An 18,967-nucleotide genomic window follows, 5' to 3' on the forward strand; every position below is an offset into this window, starting at 1 on the left:
AATACGTTAATACTTCTTGATTAACTTCTGGTGGTACGTCAGTTTGAACTTCAGTACAATGAATTATCAAACACGTGCCTGGCTAATGCCGCTTGAAAGATTCTGGTAGAGATGCATGTATTTTGATGGCCAAACGATAAAACTCTATAGCAAAATATTTAACTACTGCATGTGTACATGAAGTATATTATAAATCCGTCTTCAATTTGTTTAATTTTATCAGGAAACTTGTCTATTTTGAGGCTATACATTCTGGTAACATAGTTAGAAGCCATGAAAAAATTGCTAATGTCGCACCTGTTAAACTGCTCATTGCCTCGGTAGTAATTGGAGAGAGTTCATGAAAACCTGGACAAGATTTTCCAAGGTCTATGTTACTAGATCACAACTCGAATCTTCAACATTTTTCATTAGTGGTACTTTAGCTGCGCCAATTTTCTTTTTTAATGCAACATCTACCTGTACTACTTCTTAAATAGTTATGGTAGTTAAGATCACAAAACAAATTTCAAAATCCTCATAAGCTCTGTTTGTGACTATCTCTGTTTGATAACACATGCTCCCTTGCACAGGCTTCACCGAAAGAGTTTCAACATGGATATAAATCTCATGTTCTTCAACACTACTTGCATGTTCTTCGTTACTGTGTGTAATGTCTTTCTAATGTTTATGTTATTTATTTATTTTTGTCACGCACAGTATATTTATTAATGTGGGCTGTGTTTCAAGTTTTGTGACTCGTTGGAAACGTTCTAAGGATTGAATGCTCTTTTTTATATTTTCACATCCAGGAAAAATCGAAGGAACATAAGATGGATGTTACAGATGCTCTAATTTTTCATTATTTACAAAATGGATACTACAAATCCGTTTGTATTTATTTGATTCTCAGTATTTCTCTGAAATCGAAGGAAAGAAGTAAAAGGTTAAGTAATAAGCATAAGATATGATCAATTTTTACATATTTCGCATTTAAATACAATAATTTTATTGAATGGTGCAATTGATTTTTTTATTTTAATTAATATTGTACTTACACGTAATTTTTTACTGCATTCATCCACTGTTTACATTTTACTATTTTCCATTAGGCTTCTAGCACGCCCTTTGGAAATGTAGAAAAATTTCACTTTCACACCGAATTCACGTTCTCGACGTTATGTATCATTACATCCAACAACAATTTTTTCTTGAAGCTGGCATTATTGAAAAAATTAGATCTATTTTATGTATAAGTATCAAGAAGTAAATCTCGTATGTTTACATTAAATACATGATGCCAACTGGTTTGGATACTTGCCACTAGTTGGCGTAAAAGTCTGGAAGCACGTTCCCTATCTTAAATATAATGATTTAAGTAATTCATATCAAATGCAGTTTTGTCCTTTAATATCTGATTCAATGTATCAACATTTCTGTGCATAAAAATGAGTAATATCAAATATTTTTCTTGCACCGTTTTACTTCTGGAATAATACCACTTCTTTCAATGAATTCTACTGAATTTTTCGTCGTCCACACTTCTTGTTTACGATAATTCTGGGAGGATAATAGCCAATATTCAACAAAATCCTATTTCAAAATCCAATCTCAAACAATTGTGAACATTGCGTCACCTAATTGATTCACATAATAAACATCGGCTCTAAGTACCTCTAAACCTAAATATCTATAATCGATAAACTAAAACAATACCAACACTACCTTGTGAGTATTTTTAGTGAGGGGTGGCTAAAATAGAAGGGAGCCGAAATATGATTTACCCCAAGCAAAAACAAGTATACAGAAATCTAGAAATTAAATTAATTTTTATTAATCAGTTTGTGTGACGCCTATGAATAGAATAGATTATTTTTCATATCACTGAGTTTGGTCAATCGTAGAGAAGCATGTAGTAAATTGAAGTCCATGTGATTGATGACAGTTTTTTGTAAGTTGAAACGCTTATACCTACTGCAAATGTTATCTTTCTCATAATATGTATATATTTTGTAACATACATTTATAAATGATATGTATATTATAATTTATTATTTGAACTATCAAAATTCACTCTTATCAACATTTCCAAATCAATATGATAAAAATTATGAACTAACATATTGAGAATTATTTGATTTATGATAGAAATTTATATTATTTATTTATTATAGAAATATGAATATTTTAATTTGCAATAAAAGAAGATACTTACTGTGAATCGCTCCTCACCAATAGGTGGAACCGCAAAGGGTACACCTTCGAAAGCATGAAATGTTTTACCGTTTGAATTTTTCTCAACTCTTCCTTGTATTTGGCCATCTAAAATTTCCAATACTGGTCCTAATTCAATCTTAAATAATCACTAGTTAAATACCCAAATTAAACTATGAAAATATTTAACTCACTCCCAGAACCACGAAGGAATACAGGTACAAATATACAATAACAAATTTACACATAATAATTATCACACTAAAAAACAAGAGTTGTGAATAAATTCATATATCTATATTTCCCTGTTGAACAATGTAATATGAAAATACAAAATCACTCTAGTAGGTGAGTATTCAAACTGAATTTTTAGTCAACACACACAAATTGAAGGTGCGCCGTTGCCAGATGTATAAAATATTCTGTAAGGAACAGTACAGAGATCCTCAAACAATCGGATTTTGGAAATATCATGAAATATATTTCTTTTTTCAATTATGATCATTTTCATAAAATGGAATCAATATTTTTAACATCATTATTTGGAGTGAAAAATCTAAATCTGAAGAGTAGTTCTACTTACTACAATAGAAGTTTAAAAGCAGCATAGACCAAGATTTTCAATTATATTTATATATTTAAATATTTTTTTGAAAGTGCAAATCACATCGCATTATTATATATAGACTTACGCTAAGAACCGAGAAGTCTGAACGTGCCTACACTAGAAGCTCGAATTCGAGAAAAATATTAGCTTCAAAAGGTTCAATATTGAGCAAAGCGCATGTATTAAATACTTGCGTTTTCAAAAGAGTTGATTCAAATGAAAATTCGTATTGGTTGGGTAAATAAATATATTAGGGTAATCTGCAGTATCATATACTGTGATGAAAATGTAGTGTCATGAGTTTAAATGTGACAGACATTCATGAACATGTGGATATTGGATGAATATTTGAAAAAAAGTGGTAAATAATATACTACCTGCAGAACTGAACACAGAAAAATGTCTGCACGAAGGGTACCACGAATGTTAACAAATACACACAAGACATTTGTAATTGTTTTTAAGCAGTTTTGGAAGACAAAAAAATTTTTCTCACAAGATCGTTAATTTTCTTTGGTGTATTATCCGATTTCCTTGCGTTTCGTGTACCTATATTTGGTTTTTCTTGTTTGGATTATTGTATTATCTTAGACATATGATTAATCTATGACCTCTTATGTAGAAGTGATAATTATTTGCTACCATTTATCTACAAGTAAGTAAAAGTAGCGCTATGCTCTACGTTCATTGAATGCGATCATATTTTCCCCCGTCTTAATTCACTACATCATGTCAAACCATGTATCGTTAAAAAAATTATAGGACTTGTTATTATCGTTATTCGACTTCTTTCGCTATGCGCTCATGAAATTTTTTGTATTTAAAAGTAGCAACTTATTAGAATTTGACACAATATTTACACGCTGTCTGTCATGAATATAATCTAAATAATCTCTTAATGCTGGCTGTTTAACTTTAACAATATGGCAACACGGCTTTCTTTCTATGAATATGAATATATAATTCTATCAAAATAAAATTTGCGATTTGGCATTATGTTTATTCTATTTTTAGTATTCTGTTTCTCATCGCAAATATAAAAAACGTTTTTAAGTGTTTGAATGTTTATTAAGAGTATTTATACAATATTTAAGACATAGATATGAAGATAAAGAATAATAAAAGTAGACTTTCTAATTTGATCATTATTACTGCAGTGGAGAATTTAACTGAAAGAGCAGAATTCAAATATTTTGTGCTACTACAAAACCTGTCTCAGTGAAATTGGCTAAACTAAAGATTTTGAAAGAATTCACCTTTTAACGAAGTAAATCTGATGTATTTCTAATAGAAAATGACACATTTATTTAATATTGATCTAAAACCTGTTTGTAACAGGTGAGAAATATCTTATGAATAGTAAATTAAAGTGAACATAAGATCAAATCACTAGAATGTTAAATAACCCTTTCAACTGATTACTAATTTTATGCTTTTGTCATACTATCAATACTGAAACGGTTCTTCAGGATTTCATCTGTGCTTTTTGTTTATGTTATGCCAAAATGCATTAATCGTCAAGTGACCTGAACTACTTCTGAAGTTCATTTCAATACTGAACTATTGTTTTCTAATAAGCAACTTTTGCTTTTTTAATGACAACCTCAATCTTGTTGGGAAACAGAATATTATACACACACGGCTGGCTCCACGTGGACCTGCGGACGCTAAACAACTAAGTCTGAGTATGAAGAAATCGCCTAGATGCAAAATGTCAGTTAAAACTTTATTTATTGAAGTTGCGAAATCAGAACTTATATGCAACCATATTTCCGAGGTTATAAATTCGAACATTATGAATTTTTAATGGATTATTACGTATGTCCATGTAGTGTGTTTGACAAAATAAATAATTCTTCACTACTATTTGAAGGCCAGGGACGGCTTATGCCCAATTTTAATCTGTACAATCTAAAGATAGAAAAAAAGATTTTTTCAATCGATTTATAATTGTAATTGAGGAGATATGTAGGTTTTTATATCGACATAATAAGGAAATCGTTAGCCATAAAGAGACATTCTGAAGAAACTTATCATACATTATTTATTGTAAATACCTACAGAAGATGTTGAAACAAATAACATTTGTACAACATAGTATCGAAGATCATATTACTAGCATGAAGAAAAACTTGAAAAATATTATTATATACTACTTGATATTTAATTAAAACTCAAGCGACTTAAATTGTTAATGTCAGTTTACTGTGCATATGATATATGGTTTGGCTTTTGGTAACTCGTCTGAAGCCAGAAGGTTGTATACTGAATGCTTTCCAGGCAGAATTATACCCGACTGTATAACTTTTGTTGATCGCAGTTTACGGGAAACAGGTTTGTCTACATAAACCAGCTTCCTTAATTATTTATAAAATGTTATTTTAGGAAGTACCCTACCAATAAACGGTGGCGAAAATCAACAATGAACATGAAAACCAGCTTTAGAACAAAATCCATTAGATGCAGTTGTGCGGATACCACAACCGGTTTCACACGAGACTGTTTACTAATTCACGTAAATTACATTTATGAGCAGATTAAAATCCTCATGGTACAATTCAAACAAAGAATCAACATCAAGTTTGTGTTCATCTGTAGGTAATAATTTAGTAGGTCCCTTTTTTTATTATAACCTCAATGGTCAGCGATACTTAGAATTTCTCCGAAATGATTGCCCACCCATGTTATGTTATATTCCTCCAAACATTCGCAGATACATGTGGATCATGCACGATGGAGCCCTTCCCCACTTCCTAAATGATGTGAAAAATCATCTTAATATCGTTTCCCCACCAAATTCCTCTGAATTCAATACAATGGATCCATTTCTTTGGGAATATTTTTGAAACTTGATATATGCAACACTGGTAATCACAATGTACGAAATGATTGATAGAATAAACTTCCATTGTGACTCTATAAGGTAGAATCTTGGAATGCACTTATAAGCTCAAAGAAATATCCTCCGTAGACTCCGGAAGTGTATAGAAATGCAAGTTAACCCACTACGAATATTTATTATAGTTTTTTTTTGTTTGTTTACTCGATAAATTGTAAGTTAACATACTAAATTTTTCTACATTTCAATTTTTACTTATGTAAGTATCACTATATCAATTAGAAATGTTTGATTATGTTTTAATACTTCCTGTACGTATTTTCGAAGAATAATTACAATTTATGATAATTTTTGTCAAAATGTCTTTTTATGGTGAACGGTTCCCTTGCCATATACAAAGATCTAAAAATTTACATAAGTTCTAAACCATAAATATTATCGACGTTTTTTGTTTGAAAAATCGATTGAAAAATTGATTTTTGCTATCTTTAGATTGTACAGATTGCCCTGTAAAAGTTACGGATTTTTAATTATTGGAGAGTAGTGTAGAATTATTTATTTTATCGTACACACTACATGAACAATGGATGTAATTATTCATTAAAAAAATCATAATGATGAAATATATAATTTATAAAATATATTTGAAATTCAAACGCTTATATCTCAGAAACGAGGGGTTGTATGTGAAATTTTTTCTCATGTCACAGCATTATTTTCACGTCATCTACTCACTCCCGAAGTTTTTGCATTGCGTCTTGGAACACCCTGTGTAAAAGGAGCAATAGCATGGCTTTATGAGGAAACAGATATCAAATACAAAAATTCGTGCAAAAAAACTATTACTACAATTTACATGTTCATTTTAAGCTATGAGCTATATGAGGATTTAGTAATGTGACTGATTTAATGGCGGAAAAGAAATCGTCTGGATATAACAGAACGGGGAGACTTGAAACTAAAGGTAACCAAATTAAAACTTAACATGAAATCTGTGTGGGACAAGCGCCAAGTGCAAGGATCTCACTAAAATTGAAATATTAAATTTAAATACGAAAAATTCTAATTCACTCACTATGTTTTATTTCTTAGTGACTTCTGCCTTGACCTATTGAAGTACGTATATGTATATATAGGTATCTGTACGTATCTATATGTTATCCTATGTAACATATAGATATGAGGATTTTAGAAGGGTATGGCATAAAAAGTTGTTGTAAAATTTTTATTTAATTTTTTTAATTTTGACTCATAATTTTGTAGTTTTATTAAGTATTATGTCATTCATAGCTCCATTCAAAAACTTGAATATATACTCCTGAACCTTCATATTTCGTGATTATGTTTATAATCGTATTAATAATTCAACTCAAGTGTCATGAGTAATTAAATAAAATAAGATTTATCATGTAAAAGACGATTCATGGATTCTTCCTTACATTTTGTATTAATTTGTCCTCAGGTTTCAACCGAATAATTATGAGTTATGAATAATAATTATTTATTTTCCTTCCTCTCATAATCTCAGTTTTAGAAGTGGATTTTCAATCTACGAAATCATTGGCATTTTTTCTTACAAAATAGTTCGATCCAAAAGAACAGATAATAAAGTTAACAAGTGTTTTAAAAGCGAAGTAGATAAGCTTTTAGCTGTACCGTGTGTCATTCAGTTAACACAAGTTAGAGGCAAGTGGGGGACGCGAAAAGTTAGCTGGAAAGGCGAATCGGCGATAGCCAAACGTTAAATCACATTCCAAGTTATGCGATTACGTTTCCAATAAAAGTTTTGGTGTTCGGAAATGGTTCGAGTAAAGAAAATTATGCCGGTCACATCTGCTACATCCATAATCGATATTTGCCGGCGTTTTACCGTATGAAGGGATGAATTTTTCAATAGCGGGCACAAAGTTTTCGGCTAGTCGTCGATCTCTCTCTTATTTTTGCGGTTTATTGATTGTTTAAAACACATTTTAATTTTTCAAATTCATATTAACTTGGGGGTTGTTTATTATTTCAAATTTATCACCATAAAACCAATAATTTATAAATCTTCGCCGGTTCAGTGTCAATTTTAACCAACTAACCGTCACGGCTTCGCACGGAAATAGGACGTATTGTACCTACATAATATAAGGAATATATTTCAATGTCTATTTAAACTATTTTTAATGGTGCTGTGAACTTATATATACTGTCTCTCACATAATTACACACTTACACGAGACTAATCACTATTCATAACCATTGTCTATTAACTGTTTTTTACTACTGTGATCAGTGTGACATTGAATTATATACTGACTCTTCAGGTGATAAACAAGCAAGAATTCATCCCAAAAAGAATTTCTCGAATAATTCTAGAAACAAAATAATCAATTGAATGAATAGAAAGGCCTTACTAGAAATTGATTTTGAAAAAGAATATCAATAAATCGCTGCTGTATATATAAGAACATGTGAAAAAAATTCAAAAAAGAGCTACCGCATTGGCCAAAAATTAGACTCTTTCATCATCGGCGTCACGGTCCTTGTCGTGGACGAGTTCTTAGAAAGGCGTTCCTCCTGAAACTTATGTAAAGCCGGGATCTTTAACTCGGCAATTGGACCAATTCCTGCACTTTACATTCACATGAAATAACAGGGCACCGTCCTAATAAGGTGCTGATGACGGTATGTATAACTGCAAATTGAAATATGAACACCGTTATTCTGGAATATCTACTCTATCATGTTCCTGCTGACTCGCCAATCCAACTGGTTACACGCTATCCTGGTCACAGCCTGTTTCTTTACTTTTCTTCTCAACACATGGTCGTGAAAGCTTTAAAGTATTTCCTACACATCGCGATACCAATTAGAAAATGTACAGAGAATTGTGTTTGATTGTGTGCGTTTTGCCGGAGGCTGGGATTTTGTTTTCAAGTTCTTCTAATTGACCAAACTACTTCCGGAAGAGAGTTACCAACCCTCGTTAGTTCTTGGTACGGGCAGAGATGCTATATGCCAGCGAATAATTTTCCGGCAGAGTGATGAAATCTCGTTGTTGTTGTTTTGCATTATTGTTTTGCCGGAACCACCGTACACATAAATTCTATGAGGGCGGGACAAGGTTTTCTCGCAAATTGTTCACCGCTTCATCTAAGTCAAGGTCTCCTTCAAACGATGCTAGTCGATTTTGGTTTTCCATTGGGGATCTTCTCTTGATTAAGTATGGAACTTCTCATGCTTTTTGTAAATTTGGAGGAAACTCTTTTCTCCAAAATTGGTTTGTGCAACCACACTTTCTTCATCTCTTTAAAACCAAGGTCTGTGGCATAAGTGTCGTATTGTTTTTTCATTCTGTCACTGGCAACTTGAAGATTTCATCGAACCAATTCGTGTAAGTGGTCCATTCTTTTTTCAACATTATTTTTTTTTTCAACATAATTTTCTCCTGCTAGATCACAAGGAAGCCTCATTTCATGTTTATGTTTAAACAGAATTTTCGCAGTAATGTCGCCAGTGGACTCATTAATAGCAGATCGACAAGTCATAGAAAATAGATACTGATCCCAGTATATCCAGTGGCTGGAAAGTATTTTGGACAAAAATCGGCCAATGGTTTTGTTCACTCACTCTATCATTGCATTTGATCATGTATGTAATGCGGCCGTACTGGTCTCCTTTCTTCTGGAAGATTTTATAGTTACATGATCCTGAACTAAGCTGGTATTTCTGGAACGGTTGGTGGTATTCAAACTGAACAAACTTTTCATAACACCAACATTCACAATTACCCAGAAATATCAACTTAGTCAAAATGTAGCTTTCAAGAATCAGAAATTTTTGTCCATCAATGGTCATTGAAAAAAAAAGGGGTCTATTACCTGTTTCTTTCGTAATAATCCCTCCCTCCAGCACATTTATCGTCCAATTGTGAGGGTTGTTATAATGATAGTGTGAACAGTGCTTTCGGCATTTACAATACTATAAAATGATTGAAAAAGTTGTAAGTATTATACCCAACACGAGGTACACTGCTTCCGTATACAAGTATTCAATTCCACCTATACTTAGACATTAACATTATTTTATTTTTCTAGCCGATTGTCTGCGTAACTAGAGCGAAAGTTAGAGTATTAGGCAGCTTTAGCATTTTGAGGACATTCAAAATAGACCGTGCTCATATCAGTAGCTTGAACAAGTGTGAAATCATTTTAATAGGTTTTAGGCATCACTTGTGTTTTTAACAAATACAAATAACACTCAATGTAAAAGTTTTGCTTCAATTAATTCATTCAAATTTGTTGATAAGTAATTTCTAGGGTTGTTTTCCTTCCATTCATATTTTCCGTTTTTGGTACTTGCAAATTTTTATTGTCATTACCAATGCAGTAGAAATGCAAAATAAATGACGGCGTAATAAAATCTTTTTAAAATTATCAATTTTTCTTTCCTCTATATTTAAGGCTATAATTTAGTTAACAAGATACAGTTTCCAATGAACTATTCCGGAATCGTCTTACTAGAATTTATTGGAAAATAATTCATAACTGCACTCATTTTTCTAGAGAAATTCTCAATTTTCCGTAATTATATGAAAAATCGCGCTCTAGCAACAACATTAAGATAAATTTTTTATCCTATTATATCTGTACATACCACTCAGTTCAAAGTTCAAGATGATGAATACGGCTCCTCTCGCTAGTATTAGTAATTTAAGAATATTATCCATCTTCTTCATCTACGAACAATTGTTTCCAAGATACAATGTATTATGGTCAATCTGTACAAGCAGAGGAAACGTATTGAGGAGAGTTGTTTGATTCATCAAATTATAATAGTAGACTTATTAATGTTTTCTATTCATTTTAATAACGATTCACAGAAAACCATTTTATATATTGAAATTTGATAGCTGTTCTATTTGCTGGAATAATCTCAAACATAAATATATAAATGAACGTATTCTACTTTGTATTTCTCATCGTTTTGTCTTGAATATCTGTAAAAACCAAGAAGCTGGGACTATAAACCTGAAAAAGATTTTCAGAGTGAACCTCAATCCTTTTTAACTATTCAAGTAACTATTTGGAAAGCAGCAATGCAAAACTTTTTTTCGGATAATGAATTTTTAAAGTCAGTTGCGGTGAGAATATGTAGGGTCGGAGATGGGAATAAACAATGTTTCGAGAGATAGATGATAAATATATAAATAAAATATTACTTCAATTAGTTGAAATAATATTTAGAACTTTCTATTGTATTTTGGTGTTAATTGAATATGTATTTTTTTACGTTAGTAAATATTAAATATGAATTGAAAATCTTTTTATTAATTGGTACAATCTCAGCAAAATCTATAGTAAAGTAACCTAGGCAGAAAGCGCTCTAAGAGAATGAATGAAATAGCATATGTCAAAGTTAGAAAAGACTTGAATCGGAGTATTGAAGGAAAAAATAAGTTAGGAAAATTGAGAATCCATTTCCACAAAATATTGGACTAGATGATGGGAGTATATTGCAAGATGTGTGAGATCTGTTAAAAAGAAGCAAGTTACTGCTCTACAAAGTTTTCAAAGAAGGAAAGTTTCGAGTATCTTTATACAGTTAATAAAGAAAATATTATGTGTAAAAAAGTGATCCTCTATACATCGGCAGTATTTGTGCTCATAATGTAACAATTACTTAAAGAATCTCAGTCAAAACCGTCACAGCTAATCAGAAAGGATAGAATGAGAACTAGACTATAACCTATTTATTTATTTTACCAGAGTAACAGTACATTACATTACAAAGTAATACAAAATCACAAAGTAATCCGACAGAGGAAAACGAGTTTCCTGTTCGCCAGTCTGGAGACGCGAGACAAGCATGGCAAGACCCTCCTGGCCATGTTTGTTCCCCTTACAACTAACTTAAAACTAATACAACCTGTTTTGTATAATGTAACAGTATATAAAAATTTTCAATACAATACTTAATACTTATTTTAATCAACGTCGGTATAAATCCTGTTTAGTTTTATAGACTTAGATCATCTGTTAATATCTTTAACAGGATCAAGTCTTATCTTAAAATATATATTTTCGAAATATAATACCCATAAGTTAAAACTAAAACCCAGTTCTTTAACTTTACCCATTTAATCTATCTATCTATCTATCTATCTATCTATCTATCTATCTATCTATCTATCTATCTATCTATCTATCTATCTATCTATCTATCTATCTTTAATCAATAATCTATATCTTTGAGATCGTTCTTTTTGCTTTATTAGCTATTACATTGTATATATATTTTCAATAATCCAATCTTTTAATTTTTTGTGAAAAGCTTTCATACTTATATCTAGTTCTTTAAGTTCATTTGGCAACATATTAAATATATTTATTGCTTTAATTTTGTTATTTTTATTACTTACAGTTTTGTATGTTTTTGGAAGCTGTATTAATTTACGTCTTGTAGTACTGCTCGAGTTTAAGTATATATTTTTTAATACGTTATAATGATACTTGAGACTTTCTAGTGCAACCATTTGTGTAAGATTTATTGGTTTGTTTTGTGGGAAAGAATTTTTACTTATTATTTTAAGTATCCTATTTTGAAGATTTTGCAGTAGTTGCAAAATACTTTTATATGCACCACCCCATGCAATATTGCCATAACTTATTATACTATGAAAAAATGCGTAGTAAATCATCAATAGTGTATCAGTTGTCATAATTTTTGATAATTTATGGAAAACAAAAAGTAGATATCTTGTTCTTTTAATAGTATGCTCAATATGCTCATTCCATCTGAGATTAAAATCAAAAATGATGCCTAAATATTTACATTTATCCACTCTTTGTATCTTTTCATTATTTATAGTTATATTTAATTCTTTTGGAACACTAATACAATAGTTTCCAAAGGCAACATATACCGTTTTTTTATGTTTAATGTTAATTTATTCAATGAAAGCCATATTGCTACTTCTTCAAGATATATATTCATTGATGATTCCACATTTTCCCAATTATTTGTAATATAGTTTAGTGCGTCTTTCGTCCCTTTATTTTTGATGAAACCGAATTGTTTTGAACTCAGTATTTTATTTTTTGTTATGAAATCCAATATTCTGTTATAAATAATTTTTTCAAAAATTTTGGCAATATTGGATATTAAAGATATCGGTCTATAGTTTTCGATTGATTGTTTACTACCAGATTTAAAAATAGGAATCACTTCAGCAAGTTTTAGTGCATCTGGCCAAATTGATTTATCTATGCAACTATTAAATATACTTGCTAGCGTATCACTTATTAGACTAGATATTATCTTGATAGATTTGCCATTTATTTTATCAATACCACCATTTTTGTTTTTCAAATTCTCAATTATTTTCAAAACTTCCGCTTTGTTTGTTGGTTTTATAAAGATTGAATTTGCATTCATTTGCGGTAAGGTTATTGTTTTGTTATTTGGAGTTTTTATACTTTTACTCATTTCTTTTCCCGTACTGCAGTAGTGAGAATTCATTATGTCTGCAATTTTCTTTTTGTCCCTGACTATTTCATTGCTAGAAGTTTTAATTTCACTTATACTACTTTTATCATAAGATCTATTCTTCCCTATCTTAGAGTTAATTATTGTCCATAATTTCCTAGATTAATATTTAGATTGTATAATTGGTGGATAAGAAACAAAAAAAAAACATTATGGTAACCGAATGACAATATCGGGAGATTTTCTCTACAGAATTTAAATAATTAACAATTTCTCGGGCAGCAGCACTCATGCTATTGTGAACTATTTACACGGAATTAAAGCTGATTCTCTGAAATACTACAACGCACTCAATGAGCTAACAGGAGAAAGGACGCTGTATTAATCTGACGCCCTCCAACTGCTGACAGGGCCGGAATCTGTGGAGGAATATCCTAAAATTAAGTTGGAGGAAAACAAAATATCAGAATCAAAATATCAGACTGTATGCAAGCCGAATCCTTCATAGGTGAGATGAGTCAGATTGGGCAGAGAAAATGAAACAGCTAACTAAGTGCAGGGAAACATTCTAATGGGATCCTAATTGGATGGAGGAGAAAACTACAATACAAGTTCTCTGCAACTATGGAGCTCTTATCTATTAATGTCAGCAATACCGTGGACATTCTCCTATTATTGAGAGCTCCTAGGGCTAAGGCGGAGGCGAGAAACTGAAAGAACTTTCAAGAGACTACCTAGCCAATGAAAGCCCAGAAAGTCATCTTATTCTTGGTTGTAGTAATTGTATGCAGTATGTATTAACTGGCTGATTAGGCAATCAAAATTGCAACAAATAACGACAGATATCAAAAGCAGATAAGTAGTTCACTTTTGAGAGTCTGATGAAGAATTGGAATTTTAGGTCCAAAGAACTTTAGTAGCTGGTTTTAGCCCAGAAGATGCATTAATTTTTTTGTACCTAGGTAGCATAAAAAATTTGGACTCTGCAGTGATACAAACAAAAAACTATTACCAGGGAAGAATAAGAAATGTATGTCGTTCTTTTTTCCAGCAATGAATTCAAGGTGCTATATATTCTGGAGAATTACTTCGAGTATTCAGTAGAGTTGATTCAATATTCTATTTGTGACTGTATATATTTTATAATCGTAGATGGTCCGCGTTTACTATCAAAGGAAGATTTAATTTCAGTTTGCTTTTCTAACAAACTGTCTGTGTATTTTACATTTGTTAATAATTTGGTCATTATAATTTGGACTATAGGGAGCTGTGGCTTCATAGACTATTTCAAGTTTCGTTTGACATTTTTCATAAGCAATATTGCTTTTTATTTTATAACAAAATCCTTTCGAGCAAACACATATATACGAAAACTGTTTATAAGATTTTGGGCGTCAACACTCTTTGTTTTCCAGCATAATGTCTCTTTGTTTCCAAAAAAATTGATTTTTCGTGAGTCACGTGCATCAACAAATTACTGAAAACTAGACATGCTATTTTGAATTGAGTTGTATTGTTATTAACTACATATCAAACACATAATGTTTGTAAGCGTTCATTGTTGAATGAACAAAGATGATCATTCAACTCAGCATCCGAAACAATGGCTGAAGTTCTAAGGCTTATCCGTAACAATGGTCAATACATTTCTAACATCAACTCAGTTTAGCAAATACTCCAATGGAATAATCATTTTTACTTACTCTCATCTAGGAAAATGATTTGTAGCTCTCGGAGATACCTCCCTGGTACTTTGTCAAACACAAGACAACAACAATTGACAGTTTGAATATTTATTTCTCGGAAACGCTTCTGCAAATTTTTATTTTTTTGACATTGACATTTTTTATTTGTATATGTAGTCGTTTGTTATTACATTGTCAGAAGTCCTATTCCTTTCTTTAACTTGAATTTAATAGGTTATGGGCCCAGATTTACGCCAACTGTGGGAGTTGAATACGTGGACGTGACTTAATCAAGTTTGTTTTGTGAACTGCTGTGTGTCTATTCAGAAACCAGAGTATCAAAGCAACTGGGGGCATTGGAAAAGGCGAATCACCTTACAGTTGAAGCATCAAAAGGCTTTAGATGGTAACTTGACATAGGCTGCTGATAGTTCCAATAAGGATGAATTCGAAACCAAGGTCTCGCTTGTTAAGCTCTTTTTGGTGAATACGCTGAATGCTATCAATGAGGAACTTACTTCTACTTAATGCGGCAATGAGTTCAACAATGCCAGTGTTCAAATGCTGATGAATGAGAATGGAATAAGCATGCTAAAAACCACTTCATATACCCTTCAGCAAAATGGGGCGTCGAAACGAGAAATCCGCACGGTTATTGAAGCTGCGCGGTCTAAGATCATAATATCTCGTGATGTTATTTTTAAAAGAGAAACTCCTTTGATCAAATTACACAAGTCTGCCAATGTCGAGCCTGTGTTAGAACTCTCCGAAGGAAATTCACAGCTTGACCCAGCATTTCTGTTTCGGGAACTGGAGTTGATCAGGCTGAAGCAGGGAATGACGAGGGTACATTGCCAATCGAACAGTCACCTCAGCTTCGCAAAAGTGGCCGCACCAGGCAGTTGCCCTCATACCTTGCTAATAAGTATGTGCTCATTGCATTGTGTTTTCACTGGCGGCCACTACCGTCCCGTTCCCGCCAGTAAGAACACTCTCATTGAGATCCCGAGGCAGCGATCTTGATTTGACTGTCTCTGACCGTAACCTAATCTGACTGTGACCGTTGGTGTGAATCCGCCTTAACTCATTGATAGAAAATGATACTTAGGATCTCGTTAACTTACCCGAAGGCCAGAAGGTTGTTGGTAATAGATGGGTACTAGAAGTCAAACTCAAAGCGAATAACGATGTCGACAGATATAAAGCCCTTTTGGTTGCAAAGGGGTACACAAAGGGAAAAGATAGCTGTGTGGCTGAGTAGGCTACTGAACGAAATAACAAGCCTGTCTCGATTAACAACGTTCCTTGTTGACAATATGACTACTATAAGACTAATCTGGAATCCAGAGTTTCATTGTCGGACTAAGTACATTGAGATGTGCTTCCACTTCATATGGGAAAAAGTCATAAATGAGCAAATCAAGCTGGAGCACGTTTCAAGTCATCATCAACTTGCCGATATGCTCACGAAGAGTCTTTCTGCTCTTCCGTTCTGAATTAATAGTAAATCTATTGTAGCCTTGAGTTTGAGGGAAGCTGTTGGAGCCACCTGCCTTGTTCTTGGTCAAACACAACACAACAACAATTGACTTACCTTTTGAATATTGATTTCACGGAAACTTTTCTGTAAGTATTATTTGATATTGACGTTTTTTTTTTTGGTATGTGTACTCATTTTTAATTACATTACAAAAGTTCTATTCATTTTTTTAATTTGACTTCAACCCAAAAGTAGCAACCACTGTAGCTTAATATGGTTTATAAAAAATAAAAATGATACTTAAAGAAGTTAAGCAATTCTAAAAATTTCCGAAATTATTATTGATCACAAAATTTATATTTGGTATGCATTAGACAAGCTTTCATCTAAATTGTACTTATATTATACTTTTCATACAAATATAGACTTTTTCTATACACATTAGAGTGACATATCATCAGTGGAGGTCAGTAAGTATATTAGCTCCAAACAAGACAATTTTAACAAGTATACTATACTGTTATTTCATTCAATCATAATTTTCATATTTTTCCCCATATCTCAAACATGATCTCTCAAATTTGTAGCCAATTGCTCCCAATATTGTTCCTTTTGTTTTCAAAAATAATTATTTCTCAGTTTTTTCAACCAAACAAAAGGAATTCTGTTAATGTGTGGCATTCTTATTAAATCGAAAAAGTGGGTACTAATGATGCGAAATACTTAGCTTAGGAAGTATTAATATTTATATTCCGGATTCATCAGTGGGACCAATGGTTAAAGCAGTCGGAAGACCAAACTAAAAATGCAGTATTTCATAACATTTGTTGAAAGTACCTTTATTAGTGAAGACTTTTTAAAAAACGCATTTTATATAAATTGTTAAATTGCTTCAGGGGTTGAAGTTTTCACTACTTGGAAACAGCTCATTACTGATATAGACCTCGGCCAGTCCTGTTTCTTTATGTTTTCTAAGCCAAAGTTTAGGAGACGTGCTAGCTATTTGTATTCACATTGTGATTCATTATGATTCATTTATATTGTTTTTGTGACTTTATCGAGACAAATTTTGAGAAAGTTTTTTGTTTGTTTACAGCAAATTAAGGATTTCCAGGAAACTGAAGATTCTAGAATGTGATGGTTGAGTATATAAAAAGAGTCTTGAGCAGCCGGATGGATTGAGTAAGTAATTTGAGGTCAAAATGAACACATCGAGATGATGACAATTAAAATGAATTACGAATTCAAATAAATGAAATGTTGGATATTGGCTAATAGTTAACAAAATAAATAGATAAATTTTTTCCCTCTCGTATTTTTTTTATTGAAAACTGTTGTGCTTGAGTGCTTGAAACCTATAATATTAAATAAAGAGATATATACATTTTTCACGATAAGCTTTCTATTGTATAATGAACGGATGGATGTTTAGATAAGATTTCGTGGAAGAAGGGAAGAGTTATAATCTAAACGGGGGGCTGTGCCCTCAGACCCCACTTGTGGTTAGTATCTTTGGAATCAACCCCCTCTCTTTTTCGTTATGTGTCTCCCCCACCTTTAAATTACTTGCGATGTACTAAAAAACATCTCTATACACAATTTTGAAAAATTATGGTACTTTTGTGCTGTAGCATTGAGCTGGTGCTTCCTTTTGAGGTATCAGCGATTAAAATCTTCATTTTTTCTTCTCTTAAAATATACGATTCCACTATTAAATGCAAACGATGATATAGAACTTAATTCACAGGTTACATAATTCTAATTTACTTCTACCAAAATACCCAAGTCATTTAATTTTTCTTTGTCGTTTTTTATTCTATACAAAATTATAATTATAATATGCTATAGTACAATGCTGAGCTGATTTTTTTCGATAAAAATTCAAATCCAATTATTCCTCATTATGCGAGATGAATATGAAGCACCTTTTTATCGTGAATTCTAAACAATATTGTTTATTGTGCAATTCACAGCGATACTAATTAATGCTAGAAACCCAAACAACGATTAGCTAACAATAGCCGTGATTTTATTAAGATAGTTTTAGAAATTTTATCATTAAATAGGACCGTTATACTAATATGCATTATATTTTTGATAAAAATGAACTTTATTCTGTTTAGGGGATTTGCTTCATTCTTTTCATTCTAATCATGCCTACTAATAACAAGGTTCGGCTATTCAATTAAACTTTCATAAAGTATTGGACTTGAAGTATTTATATTGAAATTTTTCGTTCGGTTTTCAAACATGAATTTCGTTACTGTCGTTCAGTCCTCGATTCTTCACAAATATTTAATTTGAGAATGAGTTCTCACATCCGAGTACTGATGATATTTTTTTTGTTTCACGTCGCATTCTTTCCTAGTAGGATTCTAATGTCATTTGGAAAATTACATTGTTTCCTTTGCGATGTGTATAATGTACATTCTAAAAGTACGAGTATATGATTCACAGTAATTTCCCTGTTACAAGTTGTACTCATAGGTTTGTTACTTCTACATAATAAATTTTTGAACTGATCCTTGACACTCAGATTGCCACTGAACATAAATTTCCTTTTTGATATAAGCTTTCACGTCACTAGCCTCACTATTCACTATATGTACATCATTGCATACTCTAGCGTCTTTTGCGTGTTTATTATCATCTAAATTCCCTTGAATTCCTTGATGAGACTAAACCCACAA

At 31.8% G+C, this 18,967-nt stretch overlaps 1 protein-coding gene and 1 long non-coding RNA gene across 2 annotated transcripts in view; one reads left to right on the forward strand and one right to left on the reverse strand.

Annotated features, from left to right (window-relative positions):
* The window catches only part of LOC130898294 (cocaine esterase-like), a 48,442-nt gene extending 45,179 nt beyond the window's left edge, over nt 1-3,263 (reverse strand). Inside the window, exons 1-3 of the mRNA XM_057807490.1 lie at nt 3,178-3,263; nt 2,388-2,454; nt 2,195-2,332 (exon numbers count right to left, since the gene is read on the reverse strand). Coding sequence (XP_057663473.1) covers nt 2,195-2,332; nt 2,388-2,454; nt 3,178-3,248 — 276 coding nt within the window. The 5' untranslated portion in view covers nt 3,249-3,263. The remainder of the gene's footprint in view (nt 1-2,194; nt 2,333-2,387; nt 2,455-3,177) is intronic.
* On the forward strand, nt 1,713-17,581 carry LOC130898296 (uncharacterized). Its single transcript, XR_009059875.1, has 3 exons — nt 1,713-1,930; nt 15,032-16,423; nt 17,374-17,581. It is a non-coding gene; the product is annotated as an uncharacterized LOC130898296 (long non-coding RNA).
* The last annotated feature ends 1,386 nt before the right edge of the window (nt 17,582-18,967 follow it).

This window comes from Diorhabda carinulata, chromosome 9 (genome assembly GCF_026250575.1).
Source record: "Diorhabda carinulata isolate Delta chromosome 9, icDioCari1.1, whole genome shotgun sequence".
NCBI classification, from domain to species: domain Eukaryota; kingdom Metazoa; phylum Arthropoda; class Insecta; order Coleoptera; family Chrysomelidae; genus Diorhabda; species Diorhabda carinulata.